This window comes from Nannospalax galili, unplaced genomic scaffold, assembly GCF_000622305.1.
Source record: "Nannospalax galili isolate Female #2095 unplaced genomic scaffold, S.galili_v1.0 scaffold197, whole genome shotgun sequence".
Classification (NCBI taxonomy): Eukaryota; Metazoa; Chordata; class Mammalia; order Rodentia; family Spalacidae; genus Nannospalax; species Nannospalax galili.
The window spans coordinates 1,879,560-1,904,928 of record NW_008339846.1 but is presented as its reverse complement, the minus strand read 5'-3'; the positions used below and the strand labels follow the sequence as shown (position 1 = coordinate 1,904,928).

At 48.9% G+C, this 25,369-nt stretch overlaps 1 protein-coding gene across 2 annotated transcripts in view; it reads right to left on the bottom strand.

Annotated features, from left to right (window-relative positions):
- The window catches only part of Ube2ql1 (ubiquitin conjugating enzyme E2 Q family like 1), a 40,328-nt gene extending 14,965 nt beyond the window's left edge, over positions 1-25,363 (bottom strand). Inside the window, exons 1-3 of one of the 2 annotated variants that reach the window (XM_029564256.1) lie at positions 25,292-25,352; positions 24,720-25,091; positions 22,660-23,805 (exon numbers count right to left, since the gene is read on the bottom strand). In XM_029564256.1, the coding sequence (XP_029420116.1) occupies positions 23,746-23,805; positions 24,720-25,073 (414 nt within the window). In that variant the 5' untranslated portion in view covers positions 25,074-25,091; positions 25,292-25,352 and the 3' untranslated portion in view covers positions 22,660-23,745. Of the gene's footprint in view, positions 1-22,659; positions 23,806-24,719; positions 25,092-25,291 lie in introns of those variants that run through there. The other variant, XM_008834571.2, reaches the window with a different exon arrangement.
- Between the last annotated feature and the right edge of the window lie 6 nt (positions 25,364-25,369).

The following is a 25,369-nucleotide window of genomic DNA, read 5'->3' as shown; positions in this document are numbered from 1 at the left end:
TGGCCCACCCTCCCTGTCACATGATGAGGATGGTATGACCCTAAGTCCTTCCCTGCTCCTCTGCCATTGGTCTGATCACCCTCCACCATCAAGCAATCAGAGCATTTCTACATTTCACAGCTCTCATTATTCCAGTCTCTTAGTGCAGATATTAGTGGGCCCCCCTCCCCATGAAGGTGATCAAGAATGATAATGTGAAAGTGAGGCGTGCCCAGGAATCCATGCATTGGAACAGAGGGCAGCCACACTCTGATGTTTGCCCCAGCCAGCAAAGTTCATGAGTTTGAAAGAAAAAGTCTTTTCTGGAAAAAACCGCATGAAGAAGGAATGCAGGATTCCACAGGCAGCCAGAGCTCATGCTCACTCTGCAGGTGGCTTCTAGTGTTGAGGAGCCCACCTGCCTTTCCACTTGCCATGACATTTCACAGCGTCAGTAGGCTCCTTATGCAGAGGGACTTGTAAGGAGAAAGTTCACATCACGGCGCCCGTGTTTTCAGACAGGAAAAGAACTCCGACATTAAATAAATGAAGCTAAATTGAGATACATTTTCTGGAAAATTCAAGTGTGAAAATGTTATGATTTTGGTATGCACTATGTAAAATCCATATTGCTTTTTATAAAAACCTGTTCTTGGCATAAAAACACAGTAAGACTACATGGGTATTTACTTCACCTACTTTATGACGTGCTCAGGAGGACAGGAAATTGTATTTCTACCACTAGAGTCTTGGGGTCAAGCGTCTGGGAACAGAGCACAGTGTCTCAAATGTGACATTAGTTCATACGATTTGAGGTGAAGATGGAATGCATGCTGAGGGGTGGGATGAGCCTCCTCGAAGAGCTGCGCACTCTGGCTGTCTCCACAGAGCTGCACACACTCTGTGCATGGTCCTTGGCTTCCCAGATCATGTGCAGAGACACTTGGCAGTCATAGCTTTGATCCCTCCACTTTATTGCTTCCAGACACGTGTACCAGATCCCCCCACCCCCCCACCACCAAGTGGACACCCTAAAGACCCAACTCATCAACTTTCTGCCACATTGTTATGTACCATTTAATTTTAATTTGATGACTATGAGTGTTTTGCTTGCATGTATATAAGTGCACCCATGTCCTGCTATGCCCACAGAGGCCAGAATAAGGTGCTGGATCCCATGGAACCAGTTATGGATGGTTGTTAGCGGCCATGTAGGTGTTGGGAATGGAACCCCAGTCCTCTGAAAGAGCAGCTAGTACTCTCTTTTTTTTTTTTTCATCTTTTTGAGACAGGGTCTTCCTGTAGTCCCAGCTATCCTGGAACTCACTATGTAGACCAGGCTGGCCTTGAACTCACAGAGATCCACCTGCCTCTGCCTCCCGAGTGCTGGGTTTAAAGTCGTGTGTCACCATGCCCAGCCAGTGCTCTCATTTTAAAAGAATGCAATGTCACCAAGAAGTCTGCTGACAAACTCTACTCTCTGGGCAAGAGGGCAATGCCCACTGTAGCTATGGCTATTCTTGGTGAGGGACACAGAGTAGTTTCCAGAGGTGTTCATCTCAGTCCATCAAAACAACAGCAAGTCTCTCTAGGCTGACTTCAGCACAAGGGGCTGACTTCAGCACAAGGGGCTGACTCCAGGGCAACTGTTGAAAATCCTAAGTATGCCTGAATCTTCAGTGTCTCTATAACGGCTGATCCTCTACCAGTATGAGCCAGAGGAGGTCATGGCAAGGGCGGAACTCAATTAGTGAGATCTAATGAGGCCCCTCCTGAGGGTTGTGGGTGGCTCACCTCTGTGTGTGTGTGTGTGATACTCTAAGTCCCCCAGAAGGGCTTAACTGGGCTCGGATGTGAGGCCATGCTAGGGAGACTCTGGTGGAGAGCTTAATTCCTTGGAGTAGGGGTTGCTGGTTTCCAAGGAAAAAAGATGCTGCCTCCTCTCTCTGCACCAAGAAGGGGCACTCCTGCCCTCATGAATGTCAGGTCCCTATTGATGGCAGGGAGTGTCCCACAAAGACAACTTTGCTTTCTTTCAGGAAGCCCAACTGTGCTTTCCTGCGGAGGAAACTAATTAATTAGCAAGTGGACCAGAGGCTGCGCTGTGCAATCACTGGACCAAGTGTTGCCACAAACTCGTTACACATTGACAGGAACTTCTGTTTCCTGCTGCACTTTCACCCAAATGATCTGAGCTCAGGAGCATACTTGTCTACCTGAGGTCGCTGCCCATGGCTTTGAACCAGGCCCCTAGACCGCTCCGTTTATCAGTCCATTTCCCTAATGAGCAAGTACAGGAGTGTCCTTACCGCAGCAGCAAAAACTCAGCACCCTGTGTGCGACCCAGCGGGTGAGCCTCAAATAGGATCTTAAAATGCGATGTTCCCCCTGTGGAGAATTGGACCTTTATGTCCTGAAAATCTTAATGACCAAACTCTGTAAGAAACTATAACCAGGCTAGGGCACATTTGCCCTGAGAACACCCTTTGGATTGTTTTGTGCAGTATCTGCTAATGAGGCGCTAATGAGGTAGCAGGCTGGAGGTGCAGAAGCGGGCATCCACTCAGCAAAACAAGGGCTCCTTCCCCTCCCTGCCAGGAGGGGGCAGGGGGCCCCGGAATCTGGATCCCTGGACTCTAGATGACTCAGCAGGCAGCTCACCACCCTGATTTCAAGGACCCCAAAGAGTCTGAGTCATTTCAGGGAGTAGGATGCACTGAGCACAAGTCATCCCAACACACTTAAGAATCAGTCTGTTTTCAAAAATCTCCTCCACGGCACGCTTCACATTGGAAATTCAGCAGCCACCAGCAGAAGCTGGTTCTAAGAGGCCTGTGCACCTCTCTGCCGGACCTCTGTGGTCCCAGCTGGCTCTGAACGCTCTCTACACCTGCAGGTACCTGCCTCCTGCATGCAGGGAAGGGATTCCAGGTCCCAACCAGAACCAGCCAGAGCTTTCCCTTCCATGGCCTGGATATGACTCTCCTTTCATCCCACGCCAGCCTCCTCCAGCTGCCCCCTCCGTCACCCACATTCTCTCCCTCCTCCACCCTCCATTAATACAGCGTCTGTGCAATTCAGGACCCCAAGTACACAAGAAAACACCACACAACGTGCCGTGACTAGAGGAGAGGAAAGGCTTCTTAAAGCTTCAGGGCCATGGAATGTCTTTCAAAACTCTTTCAAATCCGCCGGTGGTACTCAGGTGCTGTGAGCAGCTAGGGCTAGTTTCAGTGTGAATGAAACCCAGCACACTTTTTCTGTTTGCAATGTAACTGGGCAGGCATGGAAAGCTTAGCCAGTGTTGTCAAAACAAGTTGGGGCCCTCTGTACAAAACATAGTGTTCTAGTATCAGAAAACAGTCTTCAGATTACAATCAGCAAGGAAGTCAATTCTAATTTCAATGTCTGGAAAGCTGAAGCACTGACCAGACAAAATCGAAAGGAACTTCTCTTTAGGGAACTGGGAGGTTATGGCCTTAGGTCACTTCTGTGAGTGATGTTCTGACAGCAGTTCTTTAATCTGTCTGGCAACATAGGCTTTGTTTTTCGAGTAAGAATTAAGTCAGGAACATAATTCCGTCTGATTCTAGAGGCATCCTTACAAGCCTTCAGGCAATATCTTCTTTATAATAAAGGTCGTGCCAGTTTCTGCTCTGAGGACTTGTAGGAACCCCTTAAATCCTTACCTGGGCAAGACTTCCATAACCTCTCCTGCAGAGGCGGAAACTGAGGCAAAGTTTAAGCTGTGCAAGGCCACACAGCTAGCTAGGAGACTTCAGAGCTGTCGCTGATGCTCCTGCCAGTTTTTATGCCATGCTGCAGTGAAATTCCAGATCTCGACAGCTTTACTCATGACTCACTACTGAGGTCTGCATTATGAGTACCGCGCAACTCCGTACTCAGCACCCACTGCGTGCTCATTTATGGAACAGTGAATTTTTCCCGTTCCCTGAAGGGAGGCCCTTACACCGCTGAAAGGAAGGCCCACACACTACCATTTCTCTGCACGGCCCATGTGGTAATTCCCACGTGGGACCTGGGATAATTCTCACTCAGGAAGTAAGGACAGTGGCAATGTTACAAATGGAGAATTAGGGGCAGATAATTTCTCTGTGACAGCTGAGGTAGCACTCTTCACAACCCTCGCCTAGTCCTGGAATCAGACTGGACCCCATGATGCTTGAACTTTCTCCAGACACAGCAGCCCCTAGTGGGCTCTTGGAATCCTGCAGTATCTCTCCCATGAGCCTTGGGTGTTAGGTGCTCCAACCTTACTGGGCTACACACCAGCTCTGTGCTGGTCAGGCACTCGACACAAACTGTTAGTATGCTGACCTGATGTACCATTAGACCTCACAGACATGCCATCTCCACCCCATAATCTGTGTTTCAACCACACAGCTCCCTAGAACATGTCTTTCATAAGGGACCAACTTAAAAACACTGGAGTTTCACAATAAATTCTTTCAACTTTGTTGAAAGTGCTAAGGCAGCAGGTGGCTGTTTGCTGGTGACAGTTGTTGTGGAGGGACCTCTGTGGACGGGAGACGCCAAAAGGAGCTGATCAGTTAGGATCAGAGCAAAACAGGGTCTTCTGGACACGACAGGACCGTTGCACTTGTGAGCTCACAGCAGCTGTGGCTACCTGCACATGACCTCCACAAGATCAAACTAGTCAACATTCTGGAATGGAGGAGGGAAGGGCTCACGAACCCCCAACCCTACGTGGGTTCATATGGACAGCAGATGGCTTCTGGGAGAGGGAGAGTCAGTTTTCTCTAAGGCTGTAATCCCTGGGGCTCCAGTGGATAGCTTCACACCCACGAGTATGCGGGCATCAAACACTGGATTTGGTAGGTTATTTTAAAAAAGGAGGGCATGTAGTTAGGATGGGGGTGGGGAAGTGGGGGTAGATCAGGAGGAATGAGAGAGAGGAATGGGGGTGAATATGATCCAAATTCATTGAATGAAATTCTCAAACAATTAATAAAAATGTATTTTAAAAGAGTTAAAGAACAAGTCATCCAAACTGCCCTTTTTAGTGGGAAAGCTAATCCAGGTGTATTTTGACACTGACAGAAAATTAATCCCTCTAGCTTTGTCACTGATATTTTCTTTGGCTTCCATTAAGAGTCATAGACTAACAAAAATTAACCTTATTCATACCTCATATTCGAAGAGACCCATCAGTTTCTCCCTGGCTTTGCTTGCAGCTTCTTGTGTTACTGAGGGCATTTCTGTGTCAATGTACTCAATATTACATTAGCTTTGCTGCTGTAGACGATGGAATCACAGAGGCAGAAAATGGTAACGGCCTGGCTATTTTTGAGCTCGAGACGCCAGGGAACATCAGTGTTCCCTATCTCTGTCTCCTTTACAACTAGACTGGCTGCGTGGGCGCTTCCCACCCGTGGGAGGCCAGCAGAGCAGTTTGAGTCTTTTGTGGGTGCAGGCAGGTAGGGGCTGTTGCGTTCCCTGATCTCCATCTATGATTTGTGAATCTGAGGGCCAGGGGCCCAGGAGGCTCCATGACACAGGAGAGCACACCCGCATCTCTGCACTGGACAGGACAAGAACTCACTGGCCAGGCCTGCTCACCCACGGGACCAGAAGTGAAGCTGGTTCTAGCGCAGTGTGCACAGAGAGACTCTGGATGGGGAACTGAGGGCCAAGGGCAGGGACAGGAGCACAGCCACTTCCAGAGTGGTAAGGACTGCCTACACTGAGTGTGGAGAGGCTTTGTCTCTACCCAGCGTCCAGCACAACGATGCTTGTATGTAACTACCCTAGCTTAGGGAGTCCGCTTTTCCATGGAGAGACCAGAGAGAAGAGGAAGAGGAAACGGTAGGCGATGCTCACGTCCACACACAAAGGACAAGGACACTGAAGGCATTTCTGGACGATGGTCACAGCCACACCAGCAGGTACTCGGCAAGGGAGGGCGTGACAAGATGCCCAAAGGAGAGGGAACAGGAACATCTGGCAAGAGCGGGCAGGAGAATCTGCACTTGCCAAGGCTGGAGGACACAGGGCACACTGGGTTCCACCAGGGTAGCCTTTGGCAAGAAGGACATTGCTAATGTTGTTGAACAGGCTTGCACCTGGTGCACGAGGCCATGTGGGAAAGGTTCTTGGGGTAGTGAGAAAAAGTCATTCTGAACATCCCATCCCATCAGAAGCTCCTGTCTGGGTGTCAATCCCAGTGAAGCCTGCCTGTGTGCTCTGTGGTGTGCTCACAGAGGCCAGCACCCATGTTCATATGAGTGAACACGGGTGCTGTCCCAACATGCCTCACAATGGTGGGGTTCCCGTTAGCCTTGTTAGGTGCTTGCTTCAGTGGGCTTGACAAACACAACTACCAATCACTAATTGTTCTCGGATGTGACCACAAGGTAAAACCACACACACCCCATACAAAGAACAAACAAGGGGTGTTTATGGGGACGTCCTCTAAACAACCTTAAAATTCATACTAAACTTCTCAACAAAATAAATACCCAAACTGAACGTGCTGTCTGGCAGCTGAGGGCAGAGGACAGGGACCTCTCGTTTGTTCTCTTTCTTCTCATGTCACGCCCATGGGATGTCCTGATGGACAGTCTGACAAGGCTTCAAGGGAACACAGCCACGAACAAAACTCCTCGTAGCCAATTCTCAGTTACTAAAACACCATGACTGGTAAATTTGATGTTCAGAGAAAAACAGAAACTTCAGACTACGTGGCATGCACATGGTGCCAGGAGTAAAGCTGTTTTGACCTTGGTGTCAGCCAGAGAATGTCCTTGCACAGAGTGTGGCTTTGTGGCTAAAAATGCCCAGCGCTGCAATCACCACGCACTCAACACCCTCCAGCTTTCTCTGATGATTCATGATCTCGCTGTACCTCAAGGGCACTAGCTCTGTTTGGCAATATCTGTTGAGTGTCCTCTAGGAGAAGGGTCTGGGCTTGTCCAAGGAGTCCCATGATCCTGCGGAGTTTCTTCTGGTGGTGATATTTGGGGATATTCTAATGAATTTCTCTACATGGTTGAACAACGTCCACTGGCGATTCCCTGGGGCAGCTGTGGTATCCCCCAAGAAAGCCCCCAGAGCCAAGGTGGCCTCTTCTGACCAAATCACCCGTTGCCAAGCCCTCAGCAGCTGAACTCCAGGAGGGCACCGGCAAAAGCAGCAGTCTCTCTGTCCTCTTGGTGACCTCTACGTGCTCTTCAAGGCCTCCTGTGGATGGGGATGCAGCCAGGAGTGGGCGAGCTCCCGAGATCATGCTAGGGAAACCAGCCACTTCTGATAAGGACTTCAGAACGTTAAAGAGACGAATGGATGAACACCCAGGATGTGTGCGGTAGTTCAGGGGAAGTAACACACATTGCACCCCAGCACCCTGAATTTGGAATTTTGTCCAAGGTGGGATTTAAGTCTGTCCTAGCTTTCTTGTTAACTGAGAACTTAATATCATACAAGAAGCACTGAACTCCTGGTTTACAAGTGACCTTGGTGACCTTTCTTGACACAGATTACTATGCGATTTAAGTCCCAAGAACATTCCGGAATGAAACTCATATAAAATCCTATTATAAACCTGTATCACCATACCATGGGCCAATGATTTTGCTGTTCACACCGGTGCAGACAAAGGGTGTCACATGTCACATGGTCCCTAAGAGTCTATCCCTAAGACACCTTATGCACCTCTGCAGTTACTCACATGGCTCTCTTGCTTCCGGTAACCTCTGTTCCCTAAATTCATCATGTTTCCCTATCTTCCACATTTAAAATACAGTAATATTTTCAAGGCTCAAAATATAAATGATTTGCTCACCCAAGTCCATAGTAAAAACTTCTGGAATATTCTGCAGTGCTTTCTAAAACATACTCTGTCTCCGAATGTCATGACTTACTGATTTAAAAAACGGCAGGAAAGTGGAAAAATAAAAATGAAGAAAATTAAGATTGAGTACAATGCACCAATTTTAACTAAAACTGTGCAGAAAAATAACATGCAAAGAAAATATTAATAGCTGAAAAAGGATGATTTACTGCTATGCGTTGCTGAAGGACAAAGTGACTTAGTGTCCTTCTTTACATCGTTCCACTGAACTTGATGTACAAGGCCGGTTGATACCATTGCGTTATTTTTATTAAGACCCGATTTTTAAAAAACAGCCTTTCACAGTATGTTTCAGAGCTGGAAATGTTGGAAACATTTCCCTGCCGCAGAGATGTTAACACTTCCTTCAGCCTTACTGTGAGTTTCAATTTAAGGGTAAAGTGTGGAGGCCCCATTAGTTGCTATGGGGAGTGTCCCACAGGAATTGTAGGGGGGCTTGGTCTGCCCTGAGTGCAGCTGAGTGAGGGGCGGGTGGTTTTTTAATTCCCAAACAAGATCACCTGTCCAGCCCTGCAGGATGGGCTGACTTCTGTCTAACTAGAGGTTTATTGAACTCAGACCCTAGAAGTCCTACTTGATGCTGCTCCAACACAAGACCTCGTGGAAGGAAAAAGATGCCCTTGGAAAGTTTTGCTACACAGAAAGAAGAGTGTGCCAGGCCTGGCTGCTCCTGGAGAGGGTGTAGCCTGGTTGAGTCATGTTGCCCTCAGGAGCCCGTGGAAACAGTGCCCTTGTCCTGCCCCTCAGGATTCCAAGTCCTCTCATTCCTTACGCTCGTCCCTTCCAGAAAAACCTACATGATCTGTTGGCTCTAAAGCCGAATGCAAATTAGAGGCTTGGTTTTCAGCACCTAAAGTACAGACCCAGCATCTGCCGGGCAAGCCCCCACTCCTTTCCTGATGCCTCTTGGGGCAGTTTATTAGGTGTCCTTCATACAACTCCTCCCACATTTGGGTTTGGGGGTCCTGGACTGCAGCTGTGTTGGACGACACTGAGCAAGACCCAGATTGGAAGCCCTGGAGTTTCTTCAGGCATGGAGATGGCATGGGACCATCCAAACAGTCCTGAGGGCAAGTGACAGTCATCCTTGCTTATGAATGTCCAGCCACGGATACCCATTAGGGGTAAGAGACGGTGCTGACTCCACACTCCTGTGGAGTCTGCTGGGTTTATGGGTTTACCCATTTACCCAAGTGAGGATCCTGCAGGGCTGGAATGCTCCACGGCTGGTTTGCTGAAGGTGAGAAAGCCCAGCGCAACCCTATGCTGTCCGGTGTTCTCACAGCTGCGGCAAAGGTGAGGCTGGAGACCTCGCCTAGGATGGGGCGACTGAAATGCTTTCAACTGAGATTAGATCCAGTGAACGAACATGCGCAACACGAGCAAAATGAAGCGAATAAATACGAGGAAATGGTCTGAGCTGCTGGGTAGAACTATTTCCATTTGCCGACCGTGATGCTAGAAAACACAAGCACACAGCAGTAGTTATGGCAACACACCCAGGCCACAGACTGACTCAGCCCTGCAGACCGCACTTTCACAGAAAGAGAAATCCTTTCTTAGAATAGCATGCAGGGAAGGCCAAGGGACACGGGGGAGAGGAAGATGCCTTGTGCCTATCGCCGTATTTGTATGGCCATTTGAACACGTATGGCTGAAGTGTGGGAAGTCACCAGAGCCACAGAGGCCACACGCCATCCTGCAGGGTCAGTGAGGTGGTGCCGGCTCCTCTCCATGGGAGAAGGCTGGCTCTGCTCACCTGAGCCTTATGGTTTGGAAAGGGCTCTGGAGATGACCCACCAAGGTGCTGCAGACGAGGAAGCCTTGCAGGGACCCTGGGCCCATCCCAGGGATCAGGAGGCAGGCACTGCAGCGAGGATTGCCACCACAGTGGCTTCTGAGGAACTGTCTCAACAATCCCTGCAGGGAAACTGGGTTTCTCTTGATTTCACTAAAGAAAGGGCCCTTTCTACAAGCATTGTAAACAAAGGTAACGTACACTACACTGAAGTTCTCGTCCAATTATACTGGAAATAAATTTACATTTCACATGACCTAAGTGCTAGATTCCTCAACTTCCTACAAAGATTTGAAATTTGATTGATCCTCTTAAAAATCTGGTAGCTAAAGAGTTTTCAAGCAGACACTGAATTTTTAACAAACAAATAATTTTAACCATAATTAATGGCTTTCAGAGCCCCATGACACACATTTAGAGATCAGAGGGGTGTTTTAAATACTGACATTCTCTAATGCAATTTTATAACCTAGCACCAGAAAAGAAAATCAAGCCAATTAAAAATACCACAAGTAGAATTGTGTGTTCATGTGTGTATGCATGTGTATGTATGCATGTGTATATGTGTATGTATGCGTGTGCACCCATGCATGTGTGCATGTGTATCAATGCATGTGTATGTGCAGGTGTACATGTCTGTACAGATGCACAAAGGCCAGAAGATGTTGGATGTCCCGCTCTACCACTCACTACCTTATTCCTTCAAGACAGGGTCTCTCCCTGAGCCTGGAGCTAGGCGGTCAGTCAGTCCCACAGGTCTTCCTACCTCTGCCCTGCCCCCAGCACTGGGATCACAGGCACAGGTGGCCATCACGGCCTTTTATGTGGGTGCTGGGATTACAGGCACAGGCGGCCATCACGGCCTTTTATGTGGGTGCTGGGATCACAGGCACAGGTGGCCATCACGGCCTTTTATGTGGGTGCTGGGATTACAGGCACAGGCGCCATCCACAGCCTTTTATGTGGGTGCTGGGATCACAGGCACAGGTGGCCATCCACGGCCTTTTATGTGGGTGCTGGGATTACAGGCACAGGTGGCCATCCACGGCCTTTTATGTGGGTGCTGGGATCACAGGCACAGGCGGCCATCCACAGCCTTTTATGTGGGTGCTGGGATCTTCACTCAGCTTTTCACGTTTCTGCAGCAAGTGCTCTTACCCACTGAACCACCTCCTCAGTTTTAGAATGTATTTTGTATGGAGGAGTGTTCTATCTGCATCTGTGTAAGTGCATCACATGCATGCAGTGCCTATGGAGTCCAGAAGAGGGTGTTGGAGCCTCTGAAGATGGAGTTATGGATAGTTGTGAGTTGCCATGTGGGTGCTGGGAGCTGAACCTGGGTTCTCTGCAACAGCAGCCAGTACTCTTAACCACTGAGGCATCTCTCTAGTCTCCAGAATGGGATTCTTAAGAGACCAAAGTTGAAAACTCTCAGATAAAAGCCATTTTTCTCCCCAAGGGAAAGAAAAGTTTATCCAGTGCACTGCAAGGGGCACAGAGATGTGTAGTGACAGGAACACCACCTGCCCCAGTGATCAGTCTTTGGTAGGTCAATAACATGATGGGCATTGCCAGGAGTCAGCCTGTGATGACGCAAAATGATTTGATGTGGTAAAACCAAAGAAAGTCATGACCAGGGCCCATATTTGAGAGACTGCCATGGTCAGAGGATAAAAGGGGGGGTATCCTGTATTGATATTAGGATTGAGTTGGGGCTAAGTATGGGAAATCAGAGCCAAATGTACGTCAGTGTGGCCAAGAAACACTAATAGTTACACAGAGGATCACTTTGATAATAGAAGTTGCACGTTAAGTGCATTGCTGGGCCTGTGGTCAAATTTCTCTCATGTGACTATATCAACAAGTATTGCAGCTCTTCAAAGGAAGGATCATCTATCCATTACCTCCTCTCTAGGAATCACTGTGTCTATCATTTTCTTTGAGTGTGGGGTTCTGTGCAGCGGGGTGAATGCTTTTCATCTTTGTGGTAGGCACCTTATGCCCAGCAATGAAGTGTGCTCAGGGGCAGGAATGGGATTATTGGAGCCTGTGTCTGCTTCAAGATTCAGAACTTTGTCCCAACCCCATACAACAATAACACAGTAGAACCAAGACACAGGTGAGGCTCCTAAGCCTCCCCGCAGAGGCCTTGGCTTCGAGCTGAAGGGCAAGTGTTACAAGGTCTCCTAAGACTGCCGTCATCTTGCAGCAGGTGCTGAACCTTCTGCCTGACCCACATGCTCCCCGGGGCTGGTCACTCTCGATGGGAGAATGTCTTCGTTTTTATTACTTGCTTGAATTAAATCACAACAGTGATAGCAACGCTCTGACTTTGTCATCAATAGAATCCCAGCCCTTGGCAGGTCTAGGCAGGAGGATCGCCACAAGTTTGAGGCAAACCTGGGCTACATAGTGAGTTCCAGGCTAGCCTGAGCTCAGAGTGGAGCCCAGAAACAAACAAGCAAACAAAGGAACATATGAACAAATGAACAAAAAGGAATCCTTCATAAAAAAAAACAAAAAGTCGCTTCACAACCACCCACATTTGGAAATACCACGGAGGCTCATCACTGTGAAATGGGGGACTGCTGGCTGTGCCTCTAAATTTTGACATTTAATGGGTCTGGAAAGTCTTGCTTTAAACTCATGTTTTAGTTCATCACCTCAAAAACATAGTAACAGTAGTTAACCAATTGCTTTCCTATATAATCTTCTGCATTTTATCTTGAGATTTAAGGGTGGTATTCTGGGAGGTGGTCGTGTTGGGGCCACGTGCTGCAGGGAGGGGCTCCAAAGATCTCCAAGTTCTCCTTGCCTGGTCCCCAGGAATAATGGAGAGACCTCCATCTCTTCTGTTAATCAAAAGGCAGATGCCAGGATCCTTTTAAAACTAAATTACTAATAAAATCATCACCCTAATTCAATCCAGTAGAGTTCAAACTCACTTTTTATTAGGTTAGTTTTATTTATGAATTATGATAATGCCCTTAAAGGTTTATGTAATTTTATAGGTTGATACGGTTATAAAAACTCTGTTATATGAGTTCTCATCGGTTGCAATGCTTTACGACACCTGTTATAAAGGCGATCTAGGACCTGGAGTGCAGGTTTCAGAAGGGGCTGGGATCAGAAGCCCCTCCTGCATGGGGCTGGGGGGTTGCGTAGAGAGGTTTCCCCTGGAGGAGACTGCCTTGGGGGAGGAACCTCCTTGTGGCTGTGTGTGTGTGTGTGTGTGTGTGTGTGTGTGTGTGTGTGTAGGGGAAGCCTCCTTGCTGCTTTCCACTTCCTTCAGGACAAGCAGGAGGAGGGAAAGTGGGAGGAGAAGAAAGGAAGATAGGAAGGGAGAAGGTACAGAGCGCTCACACCAGAACACGTTCTCAGACTGCTGCCCGATTGCCTGTTGTGAGTGTAAGGAATGGAGAGAGACTGGCAAAGCATTTGCCTTGCAGCGGAGGTGGAGACAGGCAGCTCTCTAGGACTCACTCTCCAGTCTGCCTTACCTACTTGTCAAGTTCCAGGCCAGTGAAGAGACTGTGTCTCAGAATAAAGGTGACCAGTAAAAGACACCAGGGATTGTCCTCTGGCTACCACATGTACACACACATGCACACGCGCGCGCGCACACACACACACACACACACACACGCACGCCCCTCCACACACACACACACACGCACGCCCCTCCACACACACACACACACGCACGCCCCTCCACACACACACACACACACACACACACACACGTCCGTCTGCACATACACACACAAAGAAACTATGATTCAAGTACTACTCTGATTACTCTTAAAAAGTGGTATTTTAGGGCTGGTGAGATGGCTCAGTCGTCAAGAACATTGGCTACTCTTGCAGAGAACCCAGGTTCATTTCTCAGTACCCACATGGCAACTGTCTATTAACTCTAGTTCCAGGGGATCCAAGGGCCTCTTATGGCCTCTGTGGCACTGCATGACACAACACAGGTGTACTTACATACATAGAGGCAAAACACATATACATAAAACAAATATAAATAATTTTAAAATTGTATTTTCTAGGTTTATAGTATCCAACCACTTACAAGTCATGAATGCCCATGACAAGTTCAATTCCTGGTGGGTTTCTTCTATAATTATTTCTGTTTTCCCCTTGCTGGGGGCCAGGGAGGAGTTTGGCATGTCATTTACCTCCAAGGACCCTGGCAACCATTATGGGTCTGATATAATTACATCCAATTCCTGGCTGACTTCTAGAAATCCACAAGGAACCCCAGAAGTCACCAGAGGGAATGTGTGTTGGAAGGACACATGGTTCTAACAACTATGTGCACAAAATGTCCAAATCCCCCAAAATGTGGCCACTCTCTGCTCCCAGAACCGTATAATAAACTCTGTAAGTCCATATTTTGATTTTTGGAATATCTGATCTTCAAGAATAAAAACAGATTAGAAGATTCTCACAACACTTCTCTAGAGATTTTTGTCTACCATTCCCCAGTAAGCTGAACACATTTAACTTTAAGTGTGAACTCATCCATTACTTGATAGCATTTCCACATCTCCCTCAGCAAAAAACTAACACTTTTTTTTGGGGGGGGGTGCTTGACAAATATTGTGACGGGGAATTGGTATTTATTTTACAGAAGTTATTTTTAAAGTAGTAATTTCTTCAGTCTGAGTGATTTTACCAATGTAATAATTATCCTGAAAACAGCACTTCATTCTTGGGTTATTTTCAGAGTCTTTAAAATGCCTTTCCCCTTTGTACAGAGATAAAATAAAACAGCAATAATTATCTTTCTCTTACAGTTTCAAAGAATTAAGGTACACTTACATTTCACCCAAGAGATGCAACATGCCTGTATGGGATTTGGGATAATACATTTGCTAGTGCTTCAGGCCCTCCCGCTGTGGGTCAGTCCTGAGTGACAAGCAAGGGAAGCACTATGTGACCGCAGAGGCCTCCTTACACATCCACAGGGAACAGCCCAGTGTTGAGTGCCACTTGGCTGGGTGGCTTCTGTTGCCCATGAGACAGCTCACGCCAGTGGATGGCTCTGGCCCTGGACATCTGGTGGTGGCTCAGCCCTGTCCCTTTGCCTCTAACACCTGACTTCACTCCTGCACCTGTTTCTTCCTCTGTGAAATGGGAATAGCAACAGTATCCACTTCACAGGCTTTTCCAGGATTTAATGAAATAGTCCATGGGAAGCATGTAGCAAGCAGTGGGCTCAGAGGATGTGGGGCAGATTAGAGGGATGAAGCCTCCCTGGGGTACTTAGGTAGCAGTTGAGCATTGTTAGAACACTGTTAAAGACTCCTAAATCACTGTTAATGTTAATGGAAGTCTTGATTGTAAGGACCCTTCCTAATGTTTATTTTTTCTTTCAAATAAATGAAGATGTTAAGGACTGGGACAATTTAACTCCTTAAATGACAGCTGTTGGACACTTATCTGGTGCTCCAGACGCAGATGCCCTGAGCCAAGTTTGATCAGCCAAGGAGCCTCCCGGAAGGAGCCTCCCGGACTGTCCTCATGGCAGCTTTGAACACCCCATGATGCCTTGAGGAGGTTGCGTGGCAATCACAAGCTGCTTGCTGCGGAAGAAACAAAACAGCTTGCACCGGACATCTCGCTATCACAGGCCTTGGTGAGCTTTAGAGGGAGCCTGTGGCCATTTTCACTTAGACCGGAGGGGAAGTTCTTCCCCTGGTGGCTCAGCAGGCCTGTGAGTGGTATGAACACAGGCATTTATATGCATGAGGCACTGCAGTGACGGGTACAAAAATGAAGGACTGCTACAACTGGCCAGCACCTTGGCCACGTCCACCTTTCTGGCTTGCTAGGCCAGAGTCAGAAAGGAGACGCCCCGTGTCCCCCCATGAGGGTGTTGCAACCTGGACCTCGCTCAGTAGCATTCTCTTGCCTACTTGATCTTTATCATTGGGATGTAGGCTGAACTGCTGACCTGAAGAAAGGACCGTGGTGGCAGTGGCAGGAGAGAGCTCAGAGAACAGCTGGAGGGAACCAGAGGTGGCCTGGAGGCCGACACATGAGAGCAGGACCGGCAGAGGGCTGTGAAGAGGAAGACATGAAGATGAGGCCTTGGTTGCTGGAAAAGTCCCAGGGAGCTGCCAAAGGGCCAGGTCTCAGGCACCCTAGGTCTGAGAACTGCAACACCGGCCACGGTCTAGGGCTGAGCACACTGACGCCTTAGGCTCGAAAGCTGTGAGACTTGCCACTGTAGCCCAGAGGGACCCAGCACCCGAGGCCAGTACTGGGCTGCAACGCTACATCGCCTGCTGCTGCCGTCCTCCACTATTGCTCACCATTGCTAGAGTCCGAGCTTTGTAACAGCTGCAGTGCCAGGGCCCTGACTGCTAAAGCCCACAGCGAACCTCCAATTAGTGGTTAGAGCCAGTAGGTCTCTGGCTTTCAAAGTCTGGAGTGATAGGCCCTTAGCAATCAGGGCTTGGAGCGGTAAGTTTCTGAGCCTGTCAGTCCAACCCATAGGCCTTGGGCACTCAAGGGCCCAGGATTGCCGGCACTGAAACAGTTTCTCTTTGCCTACCCACAAGACCCATATGGGTAGTGCAAAAGGACCCCTTTCTGATAACAGAAGCCAGCGATGACCATTCTTGACTCGCACATTGCACTGTAAAGGGGGAAAGAGGAGGGTGTGGGACATCTGCTCCAACAGACACTGTGATAAGAAGGAGCAGATTACAATGCAGCAAGACATGCAGGAAATGAATGCTTTCCAGTCAGTACAGAGGAAGTCATCCTCTTGACTGGAGGGGCTGAGGGAGGTGCTGGGGCACAGTGGCAGGGCTCTGAAGGACAGGCAAGGACTCTCCTGGTGAACAGGGCCAGGGGAAGCTCCAGGAGGAACGGCTGATGAGACCCCAGTGGGGGCCATGGAGAACAGAAGATTGCTGCTGTGGTGGGCAGTGCTGGGGGACTCAGGCTGTGCTGCAGGAGGCTCATAACCCATGGTATGCACAAAGCTGGTCTGCATTTTAGAGGAACCAGGCAGGTGCGTGAAGCCCGGGAGAACACACATGATGATCCCTCTTGCCTGTGTTCCCTGACCACAGCTGCCTTGCTGCTGAGGAAGGGCACGTCCAGTCAGCTCCTTTCCTGAGTCCACAGCCACGCCTACCTCTCACCTCCAGTCCTTCCTCCTGGCTTTCCCAATCTGATGTCATTGGTCCCTCTGCTCAGCGGAATCTACCTACTTTCCTCCTAGCCTCATGGGATTAATGAGCCGGGAAGAGGACGGGGGACAGCACACGGAATGGAGAAAAGCTGTCCTAGGAATGTCCAGGCTGACATCACTACAGCGCCCAAATCGTGGCCAACCCTTGGCAAGTGGGTGCTGACCGACTGAACGATGTGGGTGAGCTGACTGACCAGTGCCCACTCACCCGGCGGCACTCAGGAAGTAGGTGACCAGGCGGGAGAGTGCAGCTCCTGGTGGGAGGACAGCTCTCATCACAATGAGTTCTTTGTGGGCTGGTGGAAATGCCAATCTTTCTGCTTTTCAGCAACTAAGAGCTTTTCAGAGGAACAGGACGCTCAGTCAAGGCTTGACCACCTTAAGTTGGGTGTTGTTTTGGAAAATGCCATCCAGAGTGTTTGAAGCCTCTTCAGATTCCAGGCCCATTTAGCCCATGTCCCTAATAGATCACTGTCCATTGCCAGGCCTGTGGATATTCAATGAACAGGCACCTTGTAAAATAATAGCCCCAATATGCCTACAAACACCAACACAAGAGGGCTGTGCACTGTTCCAACTTGTGTTCAGTTTTTTGAGGTAGCCTTTCAAAGGCTTCTTGCCCACAGTCCTGACCCGTATTCGGTGCTGGGCACTGCAAGCACAGTATAGCTCATGGACCATGCACAGGTGGCACGCCCCTCTCCCAGCCCTCTCCAGCTGGGTCTAGTGTGGCTGAGAGCTTACCACCACTCTTGAAAAGGTGGACATGTGGGTGCAGGGAGGGTTTTCAACCCTGACTTCCCCTACAGTCACAGAGCAGCTTCTCCAGTGCTGGGGCCTGAGCCTAGACTACTGCATCAACTCTAGGGGCTGGGCCCTGGCACTGGAGGAGGTACCAAGCGAAGCACTAGCGATAAGAACCAAAGGCAGAGAGGAAAAGACAGACACAGTGGGCACTTGTTCCTTCCTCCCTTCCCCTTTCCCTTATCAACTCAGCTAGGGCAGCAAAATCTATGATTTGTGGAGATCTGAAATGTGGCTCAGAGGACCCACTATTAATGTCTAGTTTATTCTAGTGTCATTATAACTTGTTCACAAGGCAGATTGCTCTGCTTCTAAACCTGGATCCAGGGGAATCATTTCCGGGGATAGGAGAAGAGATTCTGAGGAGATGCAGGAATCTTAGGGTTCAGTCTATCATTAGAATGTCAACTGAGTGTCCCATTACACAACAACAATTTCACGCTGTCCCTTCAAAGGAAAAACAAAAGAAAACAAAACCACCTCTCTCATCACTTAAGTCAGAAAAGTAAACAAGCATGCATTGGTGTCCTCCCTTAGCAAACTGATTCTCCAGAGTCCCAAGGCAGCGTGGAGGTCATGGATCCCATTATGAACTGCCCTAGGCCCCGGGAGCAGGAACTCTCCCTGGAGCTCTCTGGTTGGTGTGGGGCTATTTTTAGGACAGAGCATCCTCCTGCCTGCCCTACTTGATAGCAATAAAAGTAGCTATTTTTTTTTCTCTGAATAGTCGGGCATATCAATACTTCAAGACAGATGCAGAGTCATCGTCAGTGGTAATTATCTCTGTCTCCTCAACACAGCACCGGACAAAATGACACAGTGACTCATAAGAACAAAACTCCCAGTCTCTTGGAGTGAATCAGATAACACTGCCCCTCAACCCCACTGGCTCTGTGCTGTAGGCTACCAGTGTGTTGTTCCTGTGCTTGCTGGCACTGCGGGCAAGATTCACAACCTGACTTAACCCATGTTGCTTTTCAAACTACTAGTCATCTCTCCAGAATCCAAATGCTGAACTAGTTAATCAATGCGTGTTTCAGTGGGTTGTAAGCTGTGGCTCCTTCATCCTGGTCTAAATTCTGAACTCTCAACCCTCAAAATCTGGGAGTCTTATCTAGAGATAGGGTCCCTAAGAAGTCACTCAGTTACAGTGAGGTCCTCAGGACGAACCCTAATCCAACAGGACCAGTGTCCTTATACGAAGGTCAGGACACACAGATACACACAGAGGGTGACCATGTGAGGACACCGGGAAGATGTCATCTGCAAGCCAAGGACAGGAGAAAGGCCAGCTCTACACACCTTGATGTCCAGTCTTCAGAACTGTGAGAGAATGAACATTTGTTGTGGAAGCCATCTGGGCCATGGCACTTTTTGACATCACTTCCTGCAAACTAACAAGAGCTTTTGACACTTGGTGTCTGTTATAGCAGGTTACAAGCCACAGGTTTGAGGAGCTCAAACCTATCACTCTTTATGATGATATGTAATTTCACAGGCATAAGGAAAATGTTGCTAGGTCACTACTTTTGATGAAGTTATGAAGAAAGGCTTTACCTCTGACTCTGTCTGCGTGTCTACCCAGACTTGTACACTATGCAGTAACCTCAAAGTGTGATGTGTCCAACCTACAACCTACAGGCCACATATACCCCAGGGTGGCTATGAATGTGGCCAGACATAAACTACAAACCTATTTTTATGAGACTGGTGAGGTTATTTGCATTTTTTTTTTTTGGTAACTTGTTTGTGTGGTTCTTGAGAGTGAAGGTTGTAGATGACAAATCATGTTGCAATGTCAAAAGGTTGGACAGAAGGCAGTCAGCGTAGACACAACTGGTTAAAGCACAGAGAGCAAGTGTCTATGGACTGCTCAGTCACAAATGGGGCATCCATATCACATCCCTCTCCAGGCTCACGGACCATGGAGGAAGAGAGAACAGTAAGTTTGTAAAAGCCAGAGGTCAGGGAGAACTGGACAAAACAATGGTTTTGGACATGACAGGATTGAAGTATTCATGAACTCACTGCTTCAGTCATCACTTGCCCAAGATAAAGCCAGCCAACATTCTAGCATGGTGGGGGAGGGGCTCATGAGTCCCTGCTAGGAACTGAGCTGAGGAGTTGATGGCTTCAGGGCCAGGAGAGTCAGTTCGCTGTAGGCTGTGGCCCCTGGTAAGTCGAATAGGCACCAGGTGATAGCTACACAACCAGGAGTATATGGGCAACACAAACTGGACTCAAAAGAGAGGACACTAAGTGGGGAGGGGGCGGGGGCACTGGGAGTGGATCTAGGAGGAGATAGGGGAGAGGTAAGGGGTGACTATGATCAAAGTACATTCTATGCATGTGTGAAGTTTTCAAAGAAATAATAAAAATATCATATTATAAAAGGTTGGCTTCAGACTGCAAGCTGTAATGCGGCTCTGGCATGTACCACTCACTGCGCCAGGCTGAGCCGCACAGCCCCTCCCTCACCTTGGCATCACGGCCGGACAGGCAGGGATCCTCGTCAGGTTTCCTCAGTGATAAAACCCTAGAAATGCAGCTTTCCTGTAGCTGCTGACAATTTTTATGCAAACACTAAGGCTCAAGGACAGTTTGGTCCTGAGGGTATGACTCTTCGGAGACTTGCCTAGTGCCTCTTTCTGTGGGTGGCAGGCAGTGACAGTCCCACAGGTCACATCAAGAGACGGCCACCTGAAAGCAAGGTGCTCAGGTGACTCTGGGTGAAACTCTGCCTTTCCTCACAGCTTAGAGGCACAAGCCTGACCTCTCATGAGGTAGTAGAGAACCCGAAGTCGGGTTAAATCAGCCTGACTTAAAGGAGCAGCGGTTTCCACATGTGTAAGACAGCTGTGGAAAGAAAGGACCCCAGGGATGTTCTGCCTTCTGTACTTGACTGGGCCAGAACATGGCATGTAAAACAGGAAATCTCATCTGCTGCCGTCACCACTAATATTATCTGTATTGTAGCTGCCCAGTTCTGAGGGGATGGGGAAGGGTGAGAAGCTGTTATTCTGGTGCCATCTGGTTCCCTGACAATGGCCAAGCTGATTAATTAAAACAGGGACACAAAGGAGGTGTGTGAGTGTGCAAGCCCGAGTCAGGGCCTGGTCAAGCGCCTTTTATGAGCAGCAGCCACTGGGTTGCCTGACGCTTGTGCAGCTGTGCACCATCCCCACCTGGAGAAGCCGGTAAGCTCCAGCCACGCATGGTCAGGATCCCCTCCTCCCTACCCCAGGGTCAGTCTACCCAGGTTTGCAGAGTCTGTTCTCTGGGCTCAGGTCATGCACTCTCGCTGACTGTAATGCCTGCTAGTGCAAGCATATGCTGCGGCCACAGCTTCCTTTAGAGTCAAGACAAGAGTCTGACAGCTTTCGAATATTAACAGTTCACACTGGAGCTATGAATTGTGTTCTCAGGGCTCTGTGCATTCAAAGAAGAGGCAAACGCCGACCTAAAGCTTTTAACATTTGCACCAGCTCATTGCAGAAGCCCAGAAATTGTTCTACCCACTCTAGAGAACTAAGAGTTACCTAGAATTTCTCTCTTGCTGACTGTAAAGGATCATACCTATAATCTCAGCCCTCAGGCAGTTGAGGCAGAAGGACTGCTTTGAGTTCCAGGTCAACTTGATCTTAAAAAATGTGCCTCTATTTAGAATGTCTCTATTTATTAAAAGCAGGTTTAGTCATAATCAGGCAAGAGACTTGTGTCTCTAGGCACGGAATATATCATATGAGACAAACGTGCTCATTTAATTTAGCACAACCACAGATCATCCTGCAACATCAAAGATACTTTGGTAACATGAGGCATACATTCAGTCCGCGAAAAACCTTATGAAACCTCTCACTTTTTCACGTGATCAGCTTAAAACTTTTGATTTTGTTCACTAAACTGTTAAATGGATAGTTCTGTAATGTCATGTGCTAAACCCCTAGAGCTATTGTGAGTTCTTTTGAAGATGGGATGTAGTATTTCCTCAATTCAGAAAGTTAAATGAGTGTTTTCCTCTAAAGAAGCAAACGAAGCCCTTTCTTACTTTGCAGCTTAAGAAAATGAATTCTAAAAAAGAAATGCAATTAATAGGACTATGACAGCAACATAGTGACCCCATTAAAGCCATCATGGGCTTGGTCCTTGAATAGATAATCAGGCTTTGGAGGATTACCTTTTTTTTTTTTTTCCGGTCTTTTTGAGACAGGGTCTCCCTGTAGTCCCAGCTGTCCTGGAACTCACTATGTAGACCAGGCTGCCCTTGAACTCACAGAGATCCGCCTGCCTCTGCCTCCCGAGTGCTGGAAAAACCTTTAACTGTGGAAATAATTTGGTAACTACCACATGTGCGGCGAGCAGCCCCTGGGTAGTGGATCCCCATAGGGACGCAAAAGCCACGACAGCACTCAGGTTACAGAGACGCTAACATCCTGCTATGCCCAGATCCCTAAAACTTTAATGACCATCCATCTCTTCAACTCTTTCGTTGCACTTGAATATTTCATGTACATCATGCATCAATTTCCTTTGGAGAACTGTATGTTGAAACGAAGGAACAGGAAATGCAGAGAACCAAACTGGCGTTTTAAAAAACACCACATTCCAGCTGGGCGAGGTGGCGCACGCCTTTAATCCTAGCACTCGGGAGGCAGAGGCAGGCAGATATCTGAGTTCAAGGCCAGCTTGGTCTTCATAGTGAGTTCCAGGACAGCTGGGGCTACAGGTAGACCCTGTCTCAAAAAGACCAAAAAAAAAAAAAAAAAAAAACCAAAACAAAACAAAACAAAAAACCCCCACCACATTCTGACCATGATTTTAGACGCTCAAGGCTACTATAATGCAACCTGCTGGGCAGAAAGAACTGAGTCCAATTGAGAACTTATCAAATAAGGAAAATGTTGGTAAGAAAACCTAATTTGCAAACTGATCGCATGACTCTGAATTTTGGTTATGAAGAAAGGGAACCCAAGATCTAGGAGATCACTAAGGGACTCAGAGCATCAACGTAAAGATGGCAAAAATCATTTATTAAGACATTTCTCTTTGTAAATTCCATTTCCTATTCAAAATCTATTTCCTTGAACCTTCTAGAATGCAGACTGCAAGCTAAAATTTCTCCTAAGTCCAAAATGTTGTGATTGAGTCTATAGAGCAAGATGACATTCCTCTTTTCTGACCACCCCGCCCCCCAAATCATTTTCCCTGTGAAGGGTAGAAGATGACGGCTCACTGTTCCGAGGAGCTCTGCTCAGCATCGATTTGAGAAGCAAATAACCACGCATGTCTGTGCAATAGCCTTCCACCATACTTATGTAAGCCCAACGGGAAAGTAAACCTAGACTTCCTCCCCACTAGTAGCCTGGACTCTATCACATGCACCTTGTATTTCAGCTAGTATTTCACTGTCAGAGGAAGGAAACCTGAAAAGCATCAAGACCTCTGTTAAAGCTATCTGCTCCAGAGCCATCACCCATCCTTTTCCTACTGGGAAAATAAGTGGAACCTGAGCCCCGGACAAAGGTGGACTGGTAGGGCTGCTCAGGATTCCAGTGACCTTTTCTGCTGGAGTTGGGATGCTGTTTGTTTGGAATCCCAGGGGCTCCACCTCTAGCGAAATTGGCAGAACAAGCTTCATTTGATTAGCGAGATGCGTCCTACAGACAGCAGGAACAAGGGGAAGAAAGGACTGCTTCTGATAAGCTGGCTGAGAAGAAATGATTGCTTCTGATAAGCTGGCTGTCCAAAGACCAAATGGAGGTCATTCAGGGTCCTTTCAAGAAAACAAGGATTCTCTGTAAATATCAGAGACTCCCATACCCACATAGAAATGTGATTTCATAAGGTGATGTTAGGATTTATTCAGAAAATGCTCACCATAGAATTTGGACAGAGTTAAGAACATACAAAGGTGAGAAGTCAAACCATGCCGCCCTTGCCTGCAGCCCAGGGGGTGGGGGTGGGGCAGATTCCGTATCTCAGAAAATCCATTCATTCCCTGCTCTTAAGTCCTTGTCCTGTTTCTCTGTAAAGCACCCCTGGTGCAGTCCGTGAGCCAGTTCAGCGGACCCTCTCAGTCTTTCTGAGCTTGGTTGGCTCTTGAGCTCTGATAAATCCACCCTGGGGATGGCCAGGAAACAAAGGGAAGGCCTGAGGCCTGAACGAGACAGAGACCCAGCATCTACCAAGAGAGGATGTCCCTAGACAGGGCAAGTACCAGGCTGCAAGGGGGGCTGGTGAGAGCAGCTTTGCTAGATGGGGTCTGGCCTACTCACTTAAGGAAAGACTCAAACCACACCTGTCCCTCTGGAGCTTCCCAAGAGCACAGCTTCCACCTTTACAGGGAGAATGGGGGCAATGGGGACACGGAGGGCCACCAGCAGGGAGCTGGATCTGAAGGCAGACCACCTGAGAGGAAATTCATATTCATTCTCTCTCATTCTCATTCACATTTTCTCTCTCTCTCTCTCTCTCTCTCTCTCTCTCTCTCTCTCTCTGCCTGAGGTGCTGGGCTGGATACTTAGATTCTGAGCTTCAGGAAAAGTTCGAACCTTGGTGGTAATCACAGACCAGAGATCAGCTAAGCAGGGTGGACAGAGAGAGGGGGGTGGAGGTGAGGTAGGGAAGGAGCGTGGAGAGGGAGTACGGGAGTGGGAGATGGAGAGGGAAATGAGAAGGGTTCCAAGGAGTGGAAAGGGGTTAGAGGAATGGAGAAGAGGAAGCAGAGAGTGGGAGCTAGACATGGACAGAAAGGGGAAGGATGGACAAGCCAGAGAGAGAGCCGGGAGAGGATGGATGAGCCAGAAAGCCGGAAGAGGATGGTTGAGCCAGAGCCCGGAGACTGTAGCGGAACCGGCCCTGGAGGCCAGAAGACCTGGCCAGAGGGAAGAAACTCTCAGGAAGAGAAGCCCAGGCGATGGGGCGCAGCCTCCGGCTGGAGGGGCACCGACTGCACTGGCAGCCCGGGCAGGGGCCAGCGGCCGTCCCTCCACCCCGCGCTCGGCTCGACCTCGCCCCAGATCCCCCTGCCTTACCTGGCCCTTGACCAGGCTGGCGGCGAACTGGCGCATGACGGCCTCCACGGTGTAGGCGCTGGACCAGCCGCGCGGCGTGAGCAGCTCCATGCAGATGGCGCCGCCGTCCAGCACGTAGCCGTTCTCCAGGCGCGGGCTGAGCACCCGCATGAAGGGAGGCGAGAAGGGGAAGTTGTCGGGGAAGGTGAGGTTGAGCAGGATGAACTCGGTGTTGGTCTCCTTCATGTCCTGCCACAGCACCGAGTCCTTGTCCACCTGGTGCAGCTTCACGTTCCAGTCGAACAGGCTCTCGTCCACCAGCTCCACCGAGATGAAGCGGTCGCTGAGGCGCGCGATGTCCTGCAGCTCCTTCATGAGCCGCCGGCTGCGCACCTGCGTGGGAAGGTGAGGTTGAGCAGGATGAACTCGGTGTTGGTCTCCTTCATGTCCTGCCACAGCACCGAGTCCTTGTCCACCTGGTGCAGCTTCACGTTCCAGTCGAACAGGCTCTCGTCCACCAGCTCCACCGAGATGAAGCGGTCGCTGAGGCGCGCGATGTCCTGCAGCTCCTTCATGAGCCGCCGGCTGCGCACCTGCGTGCAGTGCTGCTGGCGCGCCGCGGGCACCAGGCTGCCGGCCGCCGCCGGCGCGGCCACCGCCGGGCCCGGCCC